This window comes from Leptodactylus fuscus, chromosome 2, assembly GCF_031893055.1.
Source record: "Leptodactylus fuscus isolate aLepFus1 chromosome 2, aLepFus1.hap2, whole genome shotgun sequence".
NCBI classification, from domain to species: Eukaryota; Metazoa; Chordata; class Amphibia; order Anura; family Leptodactylidae; genus Leptodactylus; species Leptodactylus fuscus.
This window is the reverse complement of record NC_134266.1, coordinates 49013544-49038808: the sequence shown is the minus strand read 5'-3', so window position 1 is coordinate 49038808 and position 25265 is coordinate 49013544. Positions and strand designations below refer to the sequence as shown.

The following is a 25265-nucleotide window of genomic DNA, read 5'->3' as shown; positions in this document are numbered from 1 at the left end:
TTTCTGCACGCCGGTCTTGGCTCACAGCCCCTAAAGCTGTAATGCTCATGTGCCCAGTGGACATGGACTGATGATATCACTTACATATGTTACCGTTCCTTACCAATGATTCCATGTCAGCAGACATGTGATCCTACTGCTTCTGGAAAGGGAAGCGGGACCAGACAACAGAATTCTTACACCCACCCTGGCTGCCCCATGGTTTGCTCCAAATCCTCAACAACCCCATTAAATAGAAGGTGCTAAGTATTTTACCTATGTATTAGGCTTTTATTGTGAACCAGAGAGTTACATTAATTGTATAACATGTTGGAATTGTTTAAATCTGGACTCCAACACATTTGCACCCATAGGCACGTCGGTGTCACGCGCTGGATTTTCTTAGTTTGACTCTGTCTTGGATGACATTAATTGAATTGGATTATTATATAGTACAAGATAAAAATTAGACCCCTCGTGCCCTACAAGCCCTTATTCTCTGTATCTCGGATGCGTAGAATCAGCTGTGTGTTCCTTCTCTGCTAAGGAGCTCAGCCCTTTGTTCTGTGGTTTCCCAAACCGGAGACAGCGCACAAAGGATCTGAAGCCGGCGAAACGTGAGATGCTCTGGGGCACAACTAATCATTAATGTTTTCACAACAGCGTTTTTGTGTAATTGCTGCTTTGCTTCCAGCCTCCGGGCTCGGGACCAAGGCAGTGTGTGTGAGGCATGAAAGGAGATGGGTTATCCAGAGAGTTGCAATACCTATGCTTGTCAACCTTCACAGCTCCCAGACAATTTGGGACTGGCATGGAGATGTGATGGGCCACGTACATAACGCCCAGGGCATATTAAATCCCAGCGCCCCTTTGTCCGTGTAAATACTTTGTAAATAGATAATTCCAGATGCCATGACACACTTAATATCTGGCTGAGGACCCCTGTATTTCCTGATATGGCTTTGGGTCATCTATATTGGGGTCCTAGGGTAGTGTAGTATCCTTATTGCTCCCCGCATTGTGCCACATAGTCTGTAGCAATTATTTATACTCTTCCATTGCCGGTGAATTATTTACAAGCGCTGAATATTATACTGGTGTGGTTTTTGCTATGTGTATTGATGCTATTGTAGGCTTATGGCTTAGGTTATGGAAACCAGCGAAATCTTGTGGGGATGGGGTTTTATCTTGTGAATCAAAGGTCCATTTATGCATGTTATTTACATAAGGTGAATCATGAATAAAATATATTTTGGTTCTGTTGGTGTGGCATTTATGTAATATATATGTCAGGGTTGATGTATTTGTGGGATCTGTAGGGTTGTTGGCTAATGTACAGTATAGTTAAATAACGTTGATATGGTTGGGTCAGTGTATTAATAGATGCCGTGCTCACAAAGCGTTGCCCGATAGACACCATCATATTTCATCATGTCTGATCTGCCGGTAGCATGTTATAGAGCAGGAGGGGCTGAGCAGATTGCAGTATAGATCTATGGAAAGAGATTCAGTATAACTTGGTATATGTACTAGGAGTCCAGTGGGCGGTCCTACTAGTAATTGACAGCCTTCCCAGTATGAGTTTGCATACAGATGTAATTGTCAATCGCTGCGAAGCACCACCCACTGGACTCCAAAGCGTAGAAAGAACAAGAGATTACATTTATAGGTTCACACCTGCATAGCTGTTTGGAAAAACAGATCCATTCTATGATGGGCACAAACAGAGCTCGGAGGCTACCCCATTAACTATAACAGAGTCTGTTGCATGTCCCTCCTTTTTAACTGGGTGAAAAAATTGGTCTTAGACCCCATGCACATGACTGAGTGCACATCCATTGTGGGGCTGAGTTTGAAGCAGAATGTGCTCGGATGATACTCGGAGACATCCGATGTCATATAAGTGCATTCACGACCGTGGGGGGCTTCGGGTTCATTTTGTTCTGATGATATGGATAATTATAGAGCAGGTTCTATCCTGCTCCATGTCATCGAAACAGAATGAATCAGAAGCCCTCATAGACGTGAATGTATAATCCAAGAGTAATCCAAGTGCTTTCTTCTCCAAATTCAGCCCCACAATGGAGGCACACTCTATCATATGCATGGGGTCTTTATAGGACTTTTACATCCGTTGATGTGCACTTTGAATGCAGTCTAAGATGCAGATACGAACCCAGACTTATATAGTTTGTGGAAAAAGCTTCAGTATATCAGTCTGCTCAGGTCCTCCTGCTCTATAACATGCTGCTTATACATAGGGCCGCATGTACGACATGCCAGGTTCCCTTTACATGGTATTGTCATGCTGCACATTCCCAGCCATAATTCTGTCTCTTATTGCTGAGGGTTCCAGAACAAGGCCATATTAACCAGTTAAAGACTGGGACACTTTTCTTGGGGTCATTTTAATATAAAAATGGTTAGTTTTTTTTTTTTTTTTTGATCTCTTAACTTCCGTTGTGTTCTCCGCGCCGCTGTTCGCCTAAAATCCCATTTTTTTGTCGGTATGTAAATGAGTTCTCTTGCAGCACTGGGAGGTGGGCCCCAGCGCTCAAACAGCACTGGGGGCATCCCCAATGCTGCCAGAGAACTCTCCAGCGCCGCCTACATCTTCTTCTGGAACGAGGTCTTCACCATGTTTTCTTCCGGCGGTGTCATCTAACTTCTAGGCCTTGGGCTTAGGGCAAGCCGACTGTGCATGCCCGCCCGCCACGAGAAAACGGCCACTTACAATACTATGTAAGTGGCCATTTTTCTTGTGGCCGCGAGCATGTGCAGTCGGCTTTGCCCTAGGCCAGAGGCCTAGAAGTTAGAAGCCACCGCCGGAAGAAGATGTGGTGAAGAACTTGTTCCAGAAGAAGATGGAGGCCTCCCAACTCTTCCATCCATTTCCGTGGAAGACAGTAGCAGATATTCAGCTAGCGATAGTCATGATCTATTTTCAGATGGATTCTGCTTTGCAAAGCCGATTGACATGAAAGAGAACCAAGTGTGGCATGTTTTTTTCCACCTCCAATTCATTTGCAAGACAGAATGTGCTTGAAGATAGATCTTGTTTTTTTTTTTTTTTTTGTTTTCTTTACCTAGCCAAAAAAAATCTGCTAGAATAAAAAATATGCCTGACGCTAGGTTCACACCTGCGTTTGGGATCCCACAAATGGAAACCTAATCTGCTTAAAAAAGCGATTATCTGCAGAAGCCCGTGGACCTCATAGGCTATAATGGGGTCCATCAGGTTTCCGCCTGAAAAGGACAAAAAATGCGGAGAGAAAAGCGATGCTTACCGCGCTTTTTTCTCTGCATTTTTCAAGCTGAATGGGGAACGGAGACCGGGCGCAGATGTGAATCAATTTGCCGGGCTTAGTTCTGGTGACTCCCTTTACCAAAGGCCTATGGGTGACAATACGCCACTATATGCCTATTTAATGGAAACATTTGTTAAAGTTATACATATATTAAGTATCTTTGTATATGCAACAAGTGAATCTACACAACACGTGCCCCATTGGTTTCAAGTTCAGTGTTGATGTCCCTTTAAATGGGAATCTGCCAAAGACATTATCTATTAGGCCAATAACGGTGGCTGAAATTAAAAACCTATTTGCTTTAATGCTATAGTCTGGTGTCCGCAGGCGTCATTCTTCCAGCGAGTTCATCGATTTGTTGGCTGACACAGTAGCGGTCCTGCTTACAAGACTTTACACATTTGTGCAGACACAGGATTCCATTTCATTACAGAAAACAATACGGCTGGCACGGGCGGTGGCATATTGGTTAACACACTTGTGGTTTCCAACAGGTTTTAAAGGGTGGAGAGGATAGAGCATAAGCTTTCTGCCTCTGACCATCAGTAATAGCCGCATGGTGTGATTGGTGGCTTAGCATCCCCGGCAGGTGGTCCTTTATAGATAAGCACTATTGTGCCCGGCACTGCTGCCATGGAGACCCTTTTCCAATGATATCTTCTTATCTTGGGATTTCCCTGAGACTCAGAGAGACAACAAAGTAGTAGAGTTAGGATGCAGGGATTTGCAGTCCTGATAATGCAGAAGTAGGCGAGCGGTGGGGGGCTGGAGAGCAGGTCTCGGTGGTCCCCAGCAGGTGCCTGCAGGGAGCACAGGCTCTATGTGGAGGACACGGATAATTACCATCTGCATCCAAGGGGGAAAACCATCCGCCCATCTGTCAGTTTCAGGACAGAGCTTCCCTTAACCCACCCCCTTCTCTCCTTCCACCTAACGCAGCCCCCTCCCCTGCATCCTCTCAGTGTAAACACACAGAGAGAACTTCAGGGACACAAAGCATCAGCCCTCTCCCTCCATTCATGTCTGAGCCTGGATCTTTTTAGCATCCTTGGTACTAGCATCCTCCATTTCTCTGCTGCTTGGCGCTTGCCTGCCTCCCCTGCCTTCCCCTCTCCTACCTCCTGTCTTGTACCGTGCTCCTTCCCTCTGCAAAGCTTTGGCCTGTCCCCTGCAGTGTCCTGTCCTCTGCACTTTACCTATTGCTCCGTCTCTGAGAAATGAAACGCTTACTTCTCCAGGCAGCTGCCGTCCTGGCCTGACCACCTTCCCCAGGGTCACTAGTCTCTGATGAAATGCAGGTTGGGATCTGAAGGACTTCCTGAATCAGACACCATGGAGCCCGTGAGCCACCAAGGAATGCCTCGTCTCTCCTGGATAGATACTCTCTACAGCAGTAAGTGTCTGTCTGCACCAGTCCTTTATTATGGGGGGGTTGCATAGTACAGATCTGCGGATGGAGAACACTGAAATACATATATTAAATGTACCAAAAAAATATTCTTTCGTATATGTTTAGTGTGTTACAACAACTTGAGTACTAACCGGTTCTTGATGCTCTTCCAGAAAACCCTTAAAAGTGTCTTGTGAATTGTGGTTTATTCTTGGTTTTATGTTACTGTGTTTTTTTATTGCATGTACCTTTTGTCTTGTGTGGGTCACTTGTTAGTATTGTAGCCTTCACACATACGGGTAACATGTAATACATTATATAGTATTAGTGAGTGCCTATAGATGAATCACACGATGGCCGGTACATATGTACGTCGTAAATGGAAAGGCTCCTTGTCGTCATCGCCTTCTGCCCTAGTTTAACATGAGGGTTGTGATTTATATATTTTATGTATAATATGATATTTGTGCTGGATTTCGGGCGTCCTTTAGGTTTTGTTCAGACGTGGCCTGCTTTGTTAATATGCTGAATTCTCTACCTTTGTGCTATGCAGTAGCCGTATTCATTTGCTACACAAAACGCTCCCGGCTCCTTACTTCCCCCTACGTGATCCTGTTCACATCTGGTATTCTGTGCTCATTTTCTCCCAGCTGGGGCTGGCATTGCTGCTCACATTAGTCTGGCATTGGATTGATCAGCTGTCGGCGCTGTCTAGATGTGTGGCAGATCCCGGCTCTTTGATACTCTATTCCCTTTAGAATAAAAGGGGCGTACAGTATATGTGCAAATGTATGCGTGTGTATATTTATTCATCTTACCTATATGGCACCAACATCTTCTGCAGCGCTTATATACGCATGAATATGCATAAGCACATAAACACATTATAAAATATGCAATTTTTGCATCACCCTGTGTACTCTGCCAGTGCATATGTGGATGTATAATAGGTTAGGTCTGCAAATATTCACTATAGTTATCTATTTGCAAATGCACACAAGATTTATATGACTATTTATTATGACACATGATATAATGTACAATGGTTTGTGCAGTTTCTTATATAGTAAGTTGGTGTTGCCCAAAAGATGCCCTAGCAATACCGGCACACACTCCGATGGGCATCTCCGATGTCTGGATTTATAATTATGGACTGGATTTGGTTCCATCTTGTTAATATTCTAAACCTGTCATTTACATAGGTCAGGGTATGGGGTGTCCATAGACTAGAATTGGATAAATACTTGCACTGTCATATTATTGATCTAGATGAGCCCGGGATTGACAGGATTGATCTGTAACAACTTCCATGTTTCCAGTAGTTGAATATCAGAATATTGAGTAATATTGTGGATAGAAACCATCTCTGACGCTCTGCAATATTTAGCCTGAGCGCCCAGTGCCATTTTTGATAGACAGCTGAGTTTTATGCTGTGCTGATGGCCGTCTGCTGAGGGAACCGGCGAGGGAGGGAACGCTTCTGCAAATGCAGTGTCTGAAAGCTGTAAAATTGCTGTATTGCGATTTTCTGTAAACGCCAAATCACCTGGAAAATTACACAGCACGGCGTCTTATGGTTATAGAAGCGTATTGCCACTTGCGATAGCGTTCACTGACGTATATTGCTGTTTGGTAGTCAAGGCTTGGTCGTTGTGATGCTTTCATGTATTTTTTTTTAGTGGTTTCTTCATATATACATTTAGGAAACCTGGTTTGAGCAGCAATAATTCCTGTAGGATTGAGATGCAAGTAAAAGATGTAAGAGACACGTCAGCTGTTTTAGTCATTATTTGTATGCCGCCAATATTTTCTATACTATTATACTATATAACATTAGTCACTTGCCTAATATTGTCGATCTCTCTAGTGCCGCTAAAGCAGCTCTGACTCATGGACGCCACAAGATTCCTAAAGGTGTCCTGTCGTATCTGGTACCAAGACATAAGCAACTGATCCTTCACTGTAATTATGGGATTGGGCCTCCATGGGTCAGACTTGCTCAATTGATTGAGTTGTTGGGAATTTGGAGGCCAAGTCAACGTCTTGATCTCGCTTTGGTTCCTCAAACCCATTCCTGAACAATGTCTGCAGTGTGACAGTGGGCCACGGTTATTAGGGAATATTATTGCCATTAGGGTTGCTCTTGGTCTTCAGCAATGTTTTAGGTAGGGGGTGCTTGTCAAAGTAGCATTCACATGAATTCCAGGACTTAAGTTTCCAGCCAACTGTTGGCCAGAGGATTTCACTACATTTGTCAGCATGCCTTCTTTCCCTAGTGCATCTTGGTGCCATATTTGCTCCAGGTAAGTGACAAGCATGCACCCGGATGTCTACATGTTTTCTGCAACAAAGTATGTGTCATCAGACCAGGTTGTCCTCTTCGATGGCCCCATGGTCTAGTCATGATGTTCATATTCCCATTGTAGGCACTATTGGAGATGGACAGAGGCCAGTGTAGGCACTATTGGAGATGGACAGAGGCCAGTGTAGGCACTATTGGAGATGGACAGAGGCCAGTGTAGGCACTATTGGAGATGGACAGAGGCCAGTGTAGGTACTATTGGAGATGGACAGAGGCCAGTGTAGGTACTATTGGAGATGGACAGAGGCCAGTGTAGACACTATTGGAGATGGACAGAGGCCAGTGTAGGCACTATTGGAGATGGACAGAGGCCAGTGTAGGTACTATTGGAGATGGACAGAGGCCAGTGTAGGCACTATTGGAGATGGACAGAGGCCAGTGTAGGTACTATTGGAGATGGACAGAGGCCAGTGTAGGCACTATTGGAGATGGACAGAGGCCAGTGTAGACACTATTGGAGATGGACAGAGGCCAGTGTAGGCACTATTGGAGATGGACAGAGGCCAGTGTAGGTACTATTGGAGATGGACAGAGGCCAGTGTAGGTACTATTGGAGATGGACAGAGGCCAGTGTAGGCACTATTGGAGATGGACAGAGGCCAGTGTAGACACTATTGGAGATGGACAGAGGCCAGTGTAGGCACTATTGGAGATGGACAGAGGCCAGTGTAGACACTATTGGAGATGGACAGAGGCCAGTGTAGGCACTATTGGAGATGGACAGAGGCCAGTGTAGGCACTATTGGAGATGGACAGAGGCCAGTGTAGGCACTATTGGAGATGGACAGAGGCCAGTGTAGGCACTATTGGAGATGGACAGAGGCCAGTGTAGGTACTATTGGAGATGGACAGAGGCCAGTGTAGGCACTCTGACTAGCCTGCAGCTATGAGCACACAGCAGTGCACGGTTTGTAGTACGGCACTTTTATGTCATAGCCATCATTAACCTTTTCATCAATTCCTTGCAGCTTTCCTCGCACGTGGATTTGCATCGGGTGTCCATGACCCCATCTCCAGTTTACCGCATTCTTTCATACCTCTTTGGAAGTCCACAGGCGACCTTGCACCTTCTACAAATTATTGTTTACTTGCCACGCAGATAAAGATTGTTTTCCTCATATGGAGAGCTGTATCAATATATACATATTAATGATTAACCTATTGGACACAGAGACCCCCAGCTGATCAGCTGTCTGAAGAAGCTGCAGCGTTTGCGTGAGCGCTGCAGCCTCTTCAGTACTTACGAAGAACAGCATAACACATTTGCGCTGCAGCAGCTGTGCTTGGATGAGATTGATCTGCGATCAGGCCGTGTGAGTGATGAATGTGACATCACCTGGCATGTGAAGCGGAAGTGGTGCTCAGACAATACCGGTGCTGCTTTAAGCAGCTGATCTGTAGGGTCCTGGGTGTTGGATACAGATTAGATCATCAGTTTAGAAGTCTTGGGCTACCCCTTTACCCTTTGCTACCACATATCAAGAACACCACATAAGACCTGTCATTTTTGAGATGTTCTAGCTGAAGCTGACTAACCATCACAATTTATGCCTTTGTCAAAGTTGCTCCGATCTTTACACTTGCCCATTTTTCCTTTCATTGGTGGGTTCACATTCTTAATCCCTGACCTGTAGCCATGGTTAGTCTTATTGGATACCAATAGACATACAGTATGTTAGTGTACCTCTGCTAGTGATGCACTCTTAAAGGGGCTCTATCAGCAAAATCATGCTGCTAGAGCCCCACATATGCGTGCATAGCCTTTAAAAAGGCTATTCAGGCACTGTAAAAGTTAAATTAAACTACCCCCCCCCCCGTTTTAAAATAATAACTTAAAAAAGAATGTGCTCTACTTACGGAACGTGCACCCTGGGCGGGCATTCAGGGTGCGCCGTCTTCTTCATCCACGCCTCTTCTTCCTCTGACGTCTTCGGGTCCCGTCCTCCTCCGGCGCTTGCTCGCAGACACTGATAAAAAAAAAATAGCCCAGGCACATGCGCAGTAGCACGCGGCTTCTACTACGGCTACTGCGCATGCGCCCGGGCTATTTTTTTTTATCAGTGTCCACGAGCAAGCGCCGGAGGAGGACGGGACCCGAAGACATCGGAGGAAGAAGAGGCGGGGAAGAAGATGAAGACACACTCTGAATGCCCGCCCAGCGTGCACGATCCGTAAGTAGAGAACATTCTTTTTTAAGTTATTTTAAAACGGGGGGGGGGGGGGGGGGGGGGTGTAGTTTAATTTAACTTTTACAGTACCTGAATAGCCTTTTTAAAGGCTATGCACGCATATGTGGGGCTCTAGCAGCATGATTTTGCTGATAGAGCCCCTTTAAGGCAGCATGTTGTAGAGCAGAAGGAGCTGAGCAGAGTCCTATATAGAGTTCTGTGTGTAAAGATTTAGGATAACCTGACATTTATTTAGGTCTGTGAGGTGGTCCTAGACCAGACTTGACTTTGTTCACCACGCACACTGAGCCTTGTGTGCCCATGGCCCTTTTGTTGTTCCTTGGACTTCTTTTGATAGGTAATAACCACTGTATATTGGGAAAGCCTCGCGAGACCCCTTGTTTTGTAGATGGTCTTCCCCAGTCGTCTAGCTATCACAATTTGGGCCTTACCCGAATACCTCAGGGTATATTCACATGAAGGAATTTGGAGTGGATTTTGTCTCTAAATTCATCATCAAAATTTGCTCCAATTTCCACCTGAAACCATCCTTCCACAGCAGATCCCATTTTTCTTCCCTCTAGCGTGGTGCTCGATTTTCAGGCGGGTTTTGCCAGAGAACTCCATTCATATGAATGGGATCTGGAAAAATACCACCTGGTGACACAAAATTTGACACAGAGTTTGCACATTCCACATTGACTTGAGTAAAATAGAAAATTTCTGCATCTGATTTTCTTAAGCAGAGTTCTTCAGTTTTTACTAATTCCGCTTACGCTTGCCTTTCTTTCCTGCTTCTAACAAACATCCTCGACCATAGACACTGGAAAGAAAGGCTGCATAGAATAAAATAGAATACATTTGCTTCAATCAATATCAGCCTATAAAAAGTGAAGGCAATGTAGTAATTCCCATAGATCGATGCTTTCTTTATATGGATCGCTCGCTGCGGAGAGCCTGTAGGTAATAGATCAGACTTGATTGGTTTTTCAGGCTGTTTTCATCCATCTTAATACATTACAGAGCATATAATGGAACTCACTGCTGGGGAACAACAGTATTGTCAATGTCCTGTAAAGTGTGGCGCCCCCTGCCAGTGTACTCTGTTATAATCAATTTAGCATGCACACCACAGTACTTAAAGGGGAACTCTTATGCAAGATGGAGATTCCCATTGTAAATATTGATTTGAGATTTCTTCCAGGCTCTCTAGGTAATATGAGTCCTCTATATGTGGCTTTGCATACTCCTTACATATCCATTGTTGTTTCTGCGGGTTCATACAGTTTTGCTGCAGTTTCTGTGGCTTGGACAGGTAGAGTCACGGGACTCCTATTTATCAGCACTGGACTTGTGTTATAAAATAGGGTTATTAAACAGCCCGTTCCCATTTCCACCTGATTTTGCCCTGCAGGTATGCTACATATCGTGAGATTCTGGTGAAAATGAGGGGTCCTCTCTACTAAAAGGAACACCAAACCTAGAAATTAAGGATTACAGATACAGGGTTTCCCTGCTGTTTGTCAGTCTGCAGCACGTCTTGTACAAATCCTTCAGAGAACATGGGGTTAATATCCTGCTGATCTGAGAAGAGGTGGTTGGACTTATGCCAAGGCCCCACATTGCCGAAAAGCAGCTTTTTCATTGTAGATTTTGCCGTTTTTTTAACGAAAGCCAAAAGTGGATTGATGAGAAAGAAGTATAAGAACTTCCTTAATATTTCCCATTCCTTTGGAAGCCATTCTTGGCTTTGGGTCCAAAAACTGCAGCAAAATCCACAACAAAAACAAAGCTCAGTTTCTGCAATGTGGGGTCACAACCTTAAAGGTTACGAAGTACTACACCATACATATCGTAGGGGTGTTGTGCTTGGTATTTTAGTCCCGGTTTAGTCGCTTGAATGGGACTGAGCTGTTGCTGTACCAAGCACATGATATTATCGGCACATGTAATGTGACCGAAAAATATGATGCCAGCGGCACAATGAAGAGACTACAGCTCTTGTAAGCTGAATGATCAGGGTCCCAAGTGTTGGACCCCCACCGATGATGTATTAATGACCTATCCTAGGTATCAATGAATTCGAACTCTATATTACATTTATTAGTTTGTATTTAGATGTTCCTAAGTATATGAATGATGTATAAAATACCACCTTCATGTGAATTGCCAGCACAATGTTAGTGGTTTCTGTCAAGTTTTAGGTGCAAAATTCTTGCCTAAATGCTGACGGAATCCTCAGTGTGTGAACAGGGCTTAAAGTTGAGACCATGCCAAATAGATGATAGTCATAAGTATACATGTGACTATGCAGGATCAAGTATCCACTAACAAACGATATATCCATAGCTGGTCTTTAAGAGGTTAAGGCCATTATATGTGTGAAAGCTGCCGCCATTTCTAGTATTTTATTAGTAGCTCTGTTGTGGTTTCTTCAGACATGTTGTGCCTTGTAAGTAGCAAACCCCACTTGTATGGCGTGTTAGGACATATGGATGCCATAGAGTAGGACCCTGACCTATGGATAGTTAGGAAAGCTGCTACGAAGGAAAATGTCCGCCGTGTAATAGTACATTACCAATGTTTGGTTTGATGTGGCTTTTCCTGGCAAAATTAGGGTCTTGCTAGGGGTTCCAGGAGGAAAACCTATGGTGATCAGCTGATCATCTCTTTGGCCGCAGTGTGAAGAGTGTTTTCTGGTAATCATCATTTATCCGCTATAAATAAAGACCTCTATCAATCATGACATGTGGGGTGTTTTATACCCCAGTTTGAATGGAGCAGCCGGTCTGTTATGTGTAACACCATTGCAGTCACTTACTTTGCCATTCCTTCCATTCCAGTGCTTTGGCCAGTCCCATTGAAATGAATGGCACGGTGATGCATATTTATGATCAGCTGCTCCATATAAATTGGGGGCAAAACTCCCTGTTCTTGTGAATGTTGGGGGTCAGGCCACCACCGATCAGCAAATTGTTCCAATTCTGCGTATGGGGTCTAACTTGTTACGACTGGAAAACTCCTTTTATTTTATGGATTTTCATGGGGTAACGGTTTTATGTATTGTATGCTCTGATCCTCCCAGTACTGTCCACATTCAGCAGAAAGGTAGACGTTACATAGCTTGTGTCCTGTATCCAGCCCGACCTGTGTCACACCAGCATCAGTGTAAGTGTCTTTACTTCCTAGGACTGTCATTTTTTCGTACAGAGTGATCCGAGATAAATCGTGCGGTGAAGTGCGTTTGATGCCAAGCCTGGCACTTGTATAATCCCCAAATCAGCAGGATATAATGCTGAGATACAGCTAATAGCTGATAATCCCCCGTATACAGCTGGGCATCCTCATGGGTATAGCATTGTTATGTATCCTTGTGTGTCCACATCACTGGCGTTCGCCCATCATCTTCACAGCAGTGTCACTAAGTGCCAGTTTACATTGGGGCTGTTTATCGGCATCATTAAGTGACTACTATTAATGCACTTTCTGAGGGACTGAGCCATTCAGATACATCCTGCTAGAAATCTCCACAGGAAATGTAGATGAAGGGCATCTATATCTGACAGAACAGGAAGGAGATTACATTCAGTCAGCCGTGAAGTCCTGCACTCATATCTCTGGGGAGGTCCGACTATAAAAATTACTGCACGGCTGCTCGTATATCTTCATGATAGTCTAATAGTAGTAAGCTTGGGATCAAAATAGCACCCACTAAAGTGCCCCGACAATTGGACCTTATCACTAGATTTGAGCTACAATGGATAGGTGTGAAGTAATCCTAGGTAAGCATCCACATATTGGTGTCATCTGGCAATTTCTGCTATGCAAATCCCACAACCCCTTCTAAGTGGAGACTGTAGAGAACCATCCGATACAAGGCCAGCCAACCTAATGCGCCATCTCCACATGCTAGGGTCACACTAGCTCTTTGTGTCTGCTTGGGGAGCTAAAAAATGGAAACCCTGTTCACTTAAAAAGTCTTGCTTTAATGGACTTTTCTCTCTGCGGGTTTCAGAAAAGAAAAAAAAAAAAAAAAAAAAAAAAAAAAAGAACGGACACTCTGCAGACCCCATTATATTCTACTATACCTACTGGTGTCTCTGAGTAAATGCTTTTTTAGGAGTTTGGCTCTCTGTCATTCAGAATCCCCGACAGACCCAAATGATGGAGAGCCATGTACAGATGTGATCCTCCCCGTAGACATACGGTGCCTTTAGTAATAATGTGACATCACTGTGTTCTCCCTATGCGGTGACGTCACTATGTACATTATCCATACACTGTGACATCACTTTGTGTTCTCCTTATAATGTGACATCACTGTGTATATTATCCATACACTGTGACATCACTTTGTGTTCTCCTTATAATGTGACATCACTGTGTACATTATCCATACACTGTGTCATCATTTCGTGTTCTCCCTATACTGTGACATCACTATGTACATTATCCATACACTGTGACATCACTTTGTGTTCTCCTTATAATGTGACATCACTGTGTACATTATCCATACACTGTGTCATCATTTCGTGTTCTCCCTATACTGTGACATCACTATGTACATTATCCATACACTGTGACATCCCTTTGACATCCCTCCTTATCATGTGACATCACTGTGTTCTCCCTATACTGTGACATCACTGTGTTCTCCCTATACTGTGACATCATGACATCATTATGTACATTATCCATACACTGTGGCATCACTTTGCGCGTTATTCCTGTACTCTGACTTCACAGTGTACATTTTCCTTGTACGTTTATCGTCACTGTGTACATCTTTGGTAATCCCATGGCCCCAAATTAAAGATAGTATAAGATCTGAATTATAAGATCTTCTATAACCACAAAAATAAAATGTATGTTGTGATTTAAAATAAATAAATAAAAATGTGCCTAGTTCCTGGATGGCGAGATCTTGTCATAGCTCTATCGTTCTTTATGGTATAGGAGTGTCCCTTGTTCTGGATTGCTCTGCTCATTTCGGCTGCTGTGCTATAAGCCTTCATGATGGATAGATCCCCAGGGGGCGATGCAGCAGACAGACATTGTCTGACCCATGTCTAGTCTGATGGGCTTCTCAGGTCAGAGGCTTTTGTAGTGGCTGGTGTGAATTTAATAGAATTCGGATCACCTCTGGGAACCCTGCATGTCCCGATGATGGCAGAGGCCTTGTAGAGGATCTCCTGTCTTCTTTTCAGCTGCTGAGGATACATCTACATATTTTATTTTCTATTTTGAGACGTCGTATTCATGCTTTATTGATCAATGACTCTATGGAGTGGTTACGTTCAATGAGCAGTCAAGTTCAGATTTTCCCTCTGGGTTTTCCATTTTTGTTTCCCTCTGAAATTATTCCTCCGGCTGTTACACGGAGCGTTTTATCAGCTCATCCTAATTTGTGGTATAAATGGCTATAATAACAAAGTTCATAGCCACGGGCCATTATATGGTTGTCTCCTGGATAACCCTCCTAGTAATAATAATAATAAGAATCCTGGATTTATAGTAGATGGGTGGGGGGGCCTTAAAGGGAACCTTTCACATGAGATGTGCTGTACCTTCTGTTATAGAGCAGATGTATATAGGAAAAGATTCCGTATAACGTATCTTTTATCCATTGAAATCTCTGCTCTTCTATGTTAATATGCCCAGTGGGCGGTCCTATCGGTGATTGACCGCCTCCCTCTTGACTATACTTACAGAGATAGCTGTCAATCATGGATAGGTCCGCCTCCTTGATTTCTAAACCTTGGAGCAGAGTTTTCAATGGATGAATGACAGGTTTTATTCTTGTCTCACAAAAATTATACATCAGTCCGCTGCTCCTTCTATACAACATACTGACTGCAGATTTACCATGTGGCATGGTCGCTTTAAAAGTAAATAAAAGGAAATACACTTTAAAAGTCAATATATGGCATCAATATCTTCTGTCTTACCATGTGAGCCATCTATGAAAGCAGTTGGAGTTGGGCTGTTGAAAATAGAGGAGTCTGAGTCATTGTTGTGGCTTACCAACCTCACAGCCCAGCAGTACACTGTATATGGAGCTGCACTAGTTTCGCTGCAAATAGCTGATAGGCAGGGTTACCAGGACTAGGACCGCCACCGATCAGCTATATACTCCTGGACAACCAATGTAATTGTAGACTAGACTAGGGATGCAACTGCTCGAACCAAGGTAGTCTTATTTCACCTGTTTAGTTTGTATGCATATCTACACATCAGAGACCATAATGCTAGAATATTCTGTTTGTACATTGTCATTTGGTTCCTTTCCTTGTTCTGTCAGTCAATGTGGCAGCTCTGGATCATCTTAAAATATGCAGAGAGACCAGCTTGTCTCAGCTGATTGACTTGCCATATACATGTTTTAGGAACATAGGGTGGAAAAATAAAACCCTATAATTAGATGCCATAAAGATCCCTAAAGTGCTAATAATCGCCAGCTTTTAATTTGCCCTATTAATGTGAAGCCATAATAAAGAGTAATATGTCATGAATTCCAATCTGCTGTGCGCTGTGTATTGTACCTCGTGTTACGCTCCATGAGGTCTCCACTCCCTGGATTATTCATGAAGGCGGACGCCATTATTTTATTACCGTGTTATTTTATTAGGAGCAGATTTGCCGCTCTCTCTCAGTATTCACATGTGAGGTCATGCATGGCTGTGTGAGGGGAGAGAACAGAGGTCAGCGGTGCAGACTGCTCCAACTTTCTTCATAGCGACGCTGCAGGCAATTGTTAATGGGTCGGAAATAAAGGAGCCGTTACATGGGTATGCTATCGAGGTTAATGGAAAAGGGACAAATTGGCAGATGGCTCTGATGTTGTGTCGTAGTGTCTGTTAGAAGACTAGAATAGCAGCAGGAAAAATATAGTATGTAGCATGAAATTGTGGATATCTGGTATTTCTGACTTGCCACTTTGAAATCCTCATCCACAAGGTGTGTGTGTGTGTGTGTGTGTGTGTGTGTGTGTGTGTGTGTGTGGTAGCAAATTATATTAACCTCTTCAGTTTATGCTGGCTTGGTCAATGGTCCATTCTGAGTCTGTGTCTGTTGTAATAAATAATAAGTTCTACATATAAAATTAATTTAACTGAAGCTTCCATAGAGATATTTAGAGATATATTTTATTACTGAATGAAAGGAGCGTGTCTAGCAGGTGAAGACTCAAGGCTCTACTTTCAGGTGGTCCACAGGCCTTCTGGGGGTCCGTGGCCTATTGGGGAAAGTGCAGGGTGCTATCTTCATGTAGTCCATGGCCGGTGGGGGAAAGTGCAAGATGCTATCTTCTGGCATACCATGGCCTGTGAAGAAAGGCGCAAGACACTACCTTCTGGTGGTCCATGGCTGGTAGGGGAAGGTACAAGACGCTACCTTCTGGTGGTCCATGACTGGTACGGGAAGGCACAAGACGCTACCCTCCGGTGGCCCATGGCTGGTAGGGGAAGGCACAGGATGGTCCATGGCCAATAGGAGAAGGTGCAGGGTGCTACCTTCTGCCAATCCACATCCTGTAAGTCACGGAGCAGCCGCTTCCTTCTTCTAGTCCATGTCCGGTATTTTGTCTGTGCCAACACATTTGTAGAAGGTATGTGCAGATGGTAACATAACAAGCATGGTTGAGGAAGTCCTTCTTTGTCAACCTACTAGTTATTTGCAATGTTAATCCAGAGAAAGGTGAAAAATTTCCCCTGAGGACCAACTATTGGGTTGACCTCAATTTTGGCGCAAAAAAATTCTTTCCTGACCCAAATATGGCAATCAGGATAAATCCCTAGATTGTTGCTGCTACATGGAAGTTAAGTGATGGAAGCTTTCTAGATTAGTCGATATTAGCTAGTTATTCCCGTAAGAAGATAATACACATGTCTGAGAATGACAATACTGTATAACTGCAGGGGGTCATCAGTGGTATATAGTGGTGGGGGGATTACACACAAATGTTATAGGGGAGTAGTCCAGGATAGCCCATCTGTTAGCTCTCCTGTGTAGTGTAGAAGATGTGAGAACTATGGGAATATTTCAGGATATGGGTCGTCTATAATATTATGTACAATGTGTATGAGTGTACTACTATATTACTACTGAGGATAGACTGGGGATTATACTTACAATAGTAGATTCCATTTGGGGTTTCCGTCCTTAAATCCGCTTAAAATCCATACTGAAACCTGGTGGACCTCATAGACTATAATCCGTAGGTAACTGCTTTTTGATTGGATTAGCTCTACTTTCTTCGGGTCCCCAAGCAGACCTGAAGAACAAAACCCAGGCACAAGTGTAAACCTAGCCTAAATTGTCTCTAGTAACATCTATAAACTATCTATATGAATAATCTGTAGGATAAGAATCAGCTATATTTCTATTTGTCCTGTGGATTTCAATGAGAAGAGTAATGGAATAGATTTTCTAATATATGGCAGAAATCTGCAGCCCAAAGTCCCAAAAAAGTGGTGTACCTGCCTTGGTGCTACATCTAGGCTAAGGACCCACATTGCAGAAATGCGGCATTTTTTTTGTTGCAAATTTTGCTGCATTTTTTTTTTGGAGCCAAAGCCAAGAATGGCTACAAAAGGAATGGGGAATATATAGGAAGTTCTTATATTTCTACCTTCGTCTCATTCCATCCATTCCTGGTGATTAAGGTCAAAGCCGTGTTTATGACTAAATGACCAATAATCCTGGGTAACGCTAGGTTCACACCTGCGTTCAGGGTCTCCGTTCTATGGTTTCCGTCTCCTCCCGATGAAGCCTTTCTGGCGAAACGCGTCGAGGGTGTTTTAGTATTTCATCTTGCCACGGGCTCTGCACCAGTTACAACTGTCACCATGACTACAGGTAGTGTTTCATTGGTCTGATATGCTCTCACCTTTATTGTGTTATCATTTTGCTCTATATGGGTGTCTTTTAAGCAATCATTGCATGTATCATCTGCCATGAGTTATATTTATTATACTAGTGGGTACATATTGCTGTCTTTTAGTCAGTGTGGTATGGACATGGAGTGAGGGTATTTAACCCCTTTATTTTGATTGCTTTGGGATTATATTCCCCTATCATTTATTTTTGTCATCAGATACTATATGTGTCCTGCCTGATATATATCCTGTAGTTGCTGCTTTGGTCAGATATTGGGTGTTTTGATAGATTTATGTATGTACTATTGGGCACCATATATTTGGTGTATATTTTCCCCATTAATACATATATACCATTATCACATTATCGGTGCCTGTTGTTCTGGGTGCAGTATACGCCTGTGTGACATATTCTGTACCATTCTCTTTGGTTCTTGTAACATCTTGCCCTGCTGCTTTTTTATGTGTTGTAATATTTATTCAATAAATTTGATATATTTTTATATGGGGACTGTTCATCCTTTCCTATTTTTGATGATTTAGAACGTGATTTACTATCTGTTCTCCACATTTTTTTCTTGTGTAGTCTAATTCATTCTCTGTGGAGACTTGCAGATTATGGGATATTTCCCTGGGGCAAATTTTGTTGTGTGTTCCGTCTTCTGCATGCCAGAAGACGGAAACCATAGACCGGGTCCGGCCGTGAGCGGCGGTGAGCGTTTTAGGCTCTCCGCCGCGAAACCGGATTTTTTTTATCCGGGCACAGAGTACTGCATGTCCGACTCTGTGTCCGGATTCTAAAACCCGGTTTCGCGGCGGAGAGCCTAAAACGCTCACCGACGCTCACGGCCGGACAGCTTTCTCACCCATTCAAATGAATGGGTGAGAGAGACTCCTGCAGGTTTCCGTCTCCTGCCTCTGTTTTATGCAGGAAACGGAAACCTGCACTACGGACAGGAGAATGCAGATGTGAACGAGCCCTAACTGTCGTCGTCCTAATTAATTAGGCTGAGTGCCAGCAGTAAGGAAATGACACCAGACACACAATGTTGGTATTAGTTCCTCTCTCAACCAAGGAGGAAATACTAATGCACTTTTATTAAAACAACGTGGGGTTAAATAGTAGCAGAGAAAGGAAGAGAGGTAACAACAAGGTAAGTTTTCATATTCATTCCTGATTGGTGTGGTACATCTCAATCAAACAGAAAAAGTTTAAACAGTGCCATATATAGCCAACTACTCCCAGTCCTGCATGGTAACCTTGGGGAGATGTCTTCTGGCAACAAGCCAAGCATTTGTTTTTCTTGCACCCATCCTCGATGCAGGCGCCATCTTATCATATAACATTATACCAGTTTCAAGCATTCAGCTTTTAAGGAGAACAATGTTTTTCATACATTACATGATTATAGCCTTCACACTGGCTTTGTCTTAAAAATTTGCAGCAAAAAAAAAGAAGAAGCTGTGTTTCCCCAACATAGGGACTTAGGGACTCGGATTTAATGTTTTAGATGTTTGGGTTTTTTTTTGTTTTTTTTTTTGCGTTCACCTGAAAAGTGGACATGACTTAGCGGCCCATCATGGTTTATCAAACGTATGTTGCTCTCTGACATTGAACTCCAGAATTATGCCTCAAGTTTGGTGTAAAATTCTGGTGCATTTTTAGACCCCCTAATTTAGGTTTCCACTGTCTGAATAAGAATGAGTGAATATTCCCCCAGTATATTTCACCTTCCAATGCCTCTGTTATTTCCATACTCTGATCTGTTGGCCAGTAAGTGGCCAAGACCACTGGTGATAGTGGTAACAGTGCTGCATGTTACACGAGCTGTGTCATAGACCGGTTATAGAGGTGCTAGGAGTATGGGATGGAGAAAAGATTTGCTTTTTGCTTGGTCATTCACCAGTATTTGCTTTTGACCATTCAGTATATTTACTGTCTGGATGACTTCTTGGTGAAAAGTTTGGCCACGCAGTTCTTGGCGGGATGACAGGATGGTAATATTTTGACCACTCAGGACACACAAAGCTGAACTCATTGAACCTCTTCTGATATTTAGATTTGATTTTGTTTGGTGGTTCAGCATAGTCCAGAGTTTCTTTAATGTTTAGGTCAACAGAGCCTGCCATCGGGATCACTGGTGGTGCCATTCTTCTGGCTTCCACTCTTTCTCAATTGTTCTCTGAGAAGAATTGATTCCTTATCATCTCCCCTTTGACTCCCAGTCACTGTAACTGGTCTTTACACAGCAGTCCTCTTATGATGCTGACTGTGTCTGGAGTTAGAGATTCTAGGCAGAATGGATTATGGTAGAGGGCAGAATTGTCAATTTCCCTTGGATGTTTTCCAGGGAAAAGTGATTCAAAGGTGGACAGTTTGTAGAGTATCACGCCAATAGCAGAGAAGTCTACTCTTCTTCCATGGGCCTGGTCTCTCAGCATATCTGGGGCTGTATATCCTGGTGTACCTTTACACTCTTCCTCTTGTACACATCCGTACACACAGCAAGACCAAAATCTGTTATTTTCATGTGGCCGTCTGTGGTCAGAAGGATATTTTGTGGCTTTAGGTCTCGATGATGAATACCTCTTCTGTGCAGGAACTCTGTGCCAAAGATCACTTCTGCTGTGATGAACTTCAGGGTGGCCGTATCAAGAGGAAAGTTCTTTATGATGAAATCAGGCAGGTCCCCTCTGGTGGCCAATTCTATCACGTCATAGACAAAGTTTGGTGTGTGGAAGACTCCCAAGCCATGGAAAGTAAGACCTTTTGTGGGAGAGTTGCAGTACATGGTGCTCCACAAAACTCTATCCAAGTTGATTAAAATCTCTTTTGTTGTCTCCTTTTTTGGCAACGCTTTCTTTGCCTATGATATCTCTCGCCAACAAGACTTGTCCAGGGCATCCGGTACCCAGTATGCGGTAGAATATAAAGGAGTTCAGTGATGCTGGAGCTGTAGTAGCTAATGATTCTACAGAGCTGCCGGGATATTTCAGGAAAAGAGAGCAAGAAAAAGAAGCCGAAAAGAAAGAAATTATATATATATATATATATATATATATATATATATATATATATATATATACAGTTAGGGCCAGAAATATTTGGACAGTGACACAAGTTTTGTTATTTTAGCTGTTTACAAAAACATGTTCAGAAATACAATTATATATATAATATGGGCTGAAAGTGCACACTCCCAGCTGCAATATGAGAGTTTCCACATCCAAATCAGAGAAAGGGTTTAGGAATCATAGCTCTGTAATGCATAGCCTCCTCTTTTTCAAGGGACCAAAAGTAATTGGACAATGGACTCTAAGGGCTGCAATTAACTATGAAGGTGTCTCCCTCGTAAACCTGTAATCAATGAAGTAGTTAAAAGGTCTGGGGTTGATTCCAGGTGTGTGGTTTTGCATTTGGAAGCTGTTGCTGTGACCAGACAACATGCGGTCAAAGGAACTCTCAATTGAGGTGAAGCAGAACATCCTGAGGCTGAAAAAAAAAGAAAAAATCCATCAGAGAGATAGCAGACATGCTTGGAGTAGCAAAATCAACAGTCGGGGTACATTCTAAGAAAAAAGGAATTGACTGGTGAGCTTGGGAACTCAAAAAGGCCTGGGCGTCCACGGATGACAACAGTTGTGGATGATCGCCGCATACTTTCTTTGGTCAAGAAGAACCCGTTCACAACATCAACTGAAGTCCAGAACACTCTCAGTGAAGTAGGTGTATCTGTCTCTAAGTCAACAGTAAAGAGAAGACTCCATGAAAGTAAATACAAAGGGTTCACATCTAGATGCAAACCATTCATCAATTCCAAAAATAGACAGGCCAGAGTTAAATTAGCTGAAAAACACCTCAAGAAGCCAGCTCAGTTCTGGAAAAGTATTCTATGGACAGATGAGACAAAGATCAACCTGTACCAGAATGATGGGAAGAAAAAAGTTTGGAGAAGAAAGGGAACGGCACATGATCCAAGGCACACCACATCCTCTGTAAAACATGGTGGAGGCAACGTGATGGCATGGGCATGCATGGCTTTCAATGGCACTGGGTCACTTGTGTTTATTGATGACATAACAGCAGACAAGAGTAGCCGGATGAATTCTGAAGTGTACCGGGATATACTTTCAGCCCAGATTCAGCCAAATGCTGCCAAGTTGATCGGACGGCGCTTCATAGTACAGATGGACAATGACCCCAAGCATACAGCCAAAGCTACCCAGGAGTTCATGAGTGCAAAAAAGTGGAACATTCTGCAATGGCCAAGTCAATCACCAGATCTTAACCCAATTGAGCATGCATTTCACTTGCTCAAATCCAGACTTAAGACGGAAAGACCCACAAACAAGCAAGTCCTGAAGGCTGCGGCTGTAAAGGCCTGGCAAAGCATTAAGAAGGAGGAAACCCAGCGTTTGGTGATGTCCATGAGTTCCAGACTTAAGGCAGTGATTGCCTCCAAAGGATTCGCAACAAAATATTGAAAATAAAAATATTTTGTTTGGGTTATGTTTATTTGTCCAATTACTTTTGAGCTCCTAAAATGTGGAGTGTTTGTAAAGAAATGTGTACAATTCCTACATTTTCTATCAGACGTTTTTGTTCAACCCTTCAAATTAAACGTTACAATCTGCACTTGAATTCTGTTGTAGAGGTTTCATTTCAAAACCAATGTGGTGGCATGCAGAGCCCAACTCGCGAAAATTGTGTCACTGTCCAAATATTTCTGGCCCTAACTGTATATATATAATAAATATATATATATATATATATATATATATATATATATATATATATATATATATATATGTATGTATCAGAATGGGACATTGCATGCTATGGCAGTAATTGACTTTGCTAGGGGATGGATAAACATTAGAGATGAGCGAATATACTCGATCGAATACCTCCGCTGCATAGCTCCCAGCGCCAGGGAAGGTGAGAGGGGCAGTAAAAATGCGAAGCCCCGGAAGTGTATTTGCAACGGGAGCTAGGCGGCAGAATATATTTGCTCATCTCTAATAAACATGTTTACCTATTGTTCAAACTAAGGTCAAAGGAAATAAGCATCTACAATAGGCCACTAGATGGGTCCACAAAAATAAGTTAAAATGTTACTTTTAATACATAAGTACATAATAGTGCTTGGATATATAATAATTTCAACACTAATTATGTAAAATAGGCAGATGACTGATACACCGGCCTATAGTAATATCAACATGTGTACAAAGCACAGTGAGCTGGTGTACAAATAAGGAAGGGTCTTATAATAGGTCTGAGCTCCTTAATATAACCCAAATACAGAGGTCACAGAATCCTATGATGTAACATACTGTATACTATATAATGGCTTCAGGCTTAGTATAAATGTCCCCTCTGAAAGGAAGTCCCATAGTATCCAGGATCAGTAGTCTCACCCAAAACATTAGCATCTATCTTGACACCATTTTGAGACCATTTGATTTGGGTTTGAGTTCCTGTACAAGGGCCACTATGAATATCCTTAATAAATTGGAGGAGATTACCCTGGAATAGGGAGTATATCTGGCGAGTCTCGACTTTGAAGCATTGTACTCCTCAGTCCATCATGAACTAGGCTGTATGGCCAATATCTTCGTATTTGAGCTTATCAGATTCGTACTAGACAAGAATATATTTATTTTGGAGGGGAAACCTTTTATCAGCTAAGGGGACAGTGATGGGGAGCCCAGTGGCCCCCACCTATACCAACCTGTACCCCGGCCGGTGGGAGGAAACTAAGGTCTTCTGTGCAGTGCAGTGGACATGCCTTGTGGCTCTATGGATCCGTTACGTTGACAACATTTTGATCTTTTGGCATGACGCTAAAACATGAGTTCCATGAGTTTGTCGCAGCCCTCAATCTCAACACGTTGGTGAAATTTTGGGGAGCACACGATCTTTACTTGATCTCAAAATTATGATACAGAGAAAAGGGGTTTATAAGCACTACTGTTTTGAGGAAAGAAACAGCAACTAACAACTTTCTACAATGGATCTTTATATGACTTTTTAGCCCCGTCATTATTCCACGATGGCTTTAGGTATGTGTGCTTTTGTTTTGGCTTGATATAGACTACAGTGCATATTTGCATGATCCGCTAATAGGGAGTCAATAGTCGTATTATAATAATATAGACAGACTCAATTATACTTTTTGTGATATACCTTTCGTGTGTGTGTGTGTGTGTGTGTATACACACACTTTTAATGCCCATGAGCATATGGATTAATATCATTATCTATGACCTGAGGTTATTATAGGGGCTTATGGTTCTCCAAGGAGAGAGGGTTTAGTATCCTTGTCGCTGTTTGTACAGTACAGTGACTATTGTCTGTAAGGCCTTTCCTGTTTCTGTATTATTTAATATACTTTGCTAAATGCATTTCATATTTATAGTAATACAAATTTTTTTATATTCTTTACATGCCTTTGTCTATATATTCTATTTCGGTGTTATAGTTGTTTCTCTATATGAGACATTTGTTAGAATGATTGAGGATATATTTTTCAGGATCATCAACTGTGCCTGAGAGACATTAACGTGCTTAGTGTGTGTATGTGTGCATATATATATAAAAATAAATGAAAAAAATATATTATATATATATATATATATATATATATATATATATATATATATATATATATATATATATATTTTTTTTTTTTTTCATTTTATATTAGTTTCATATGTTAAAATGAATCTACAGTCTCAGGATGAGACACGGGCAGATATATTGTTCTGCAGGGAAATACGTGGTTTCTTTATTTACATTTCTCTTCATTCTAGGCTCAAGAGTCCAGTGGGCGGCCCTACTGAGTGACTGCCATACAAAGAAGGCGGCCAATCACCCTGTATACTTTACATTGTTAGAGATCCAGTACATGTGATATTTCTTTCATCCTAGGAGTGACATCTATTCCTGTACACATTTTTATCTGATATGATATAGTATAGACTTAACACATTTACTATTTTTTTCAGCATCTACTGTGGAAATTCACCATTCAGATTACCAGTCAGTATATGTGTTCAGACACCCTGTGCATGGAGGATGGGGTTACTGTTAAAGGGAGTTTTCCAGCCCAAAATGCATTTTTGATACTGATGACCTATCTGTTAGGCGTTTATGGTGTTATGCTATGGGTATGC

The 25265-nt window shown here is 42.5% G+C and overlaps 1 protein-coding gene across 4 annotated transcripts in view; it reads left to right on the top strand.

The window, feature by feature from the left end:
• The window catches only part of ABR (ABR activator of RhoGEF and GTPase), a 265327-nt gene that overhangs the window by 41329 nt on the left and 198733 nt on the right, over positions 1 to 25265 (top strand). The window contains exons 1-2 of one of the 4 annotated variants that reach the window (XM_075263743.1): positions 4238 to 4338; positions 4526 to 4680. The exons of 1 other annotated variant lie outside the window; for it this stretch is intronic. In XM_075263743.1, coding sequence (XP_075119844.1) covers positions 4575 to 4680 — 106 coding nt within the window. In that variant the 5' untranslated portion in view covers positions 4238 to 4338; positions 4526 to 4574. Of the gene's footprint in view, positions 1 to 4048; positions 4681 to 25265 lie in introns of those variants that run through there. 2 more of the 4 variants (XM_075263746.1, XM_075263742.1) reach the window with 2 other exon arrangements.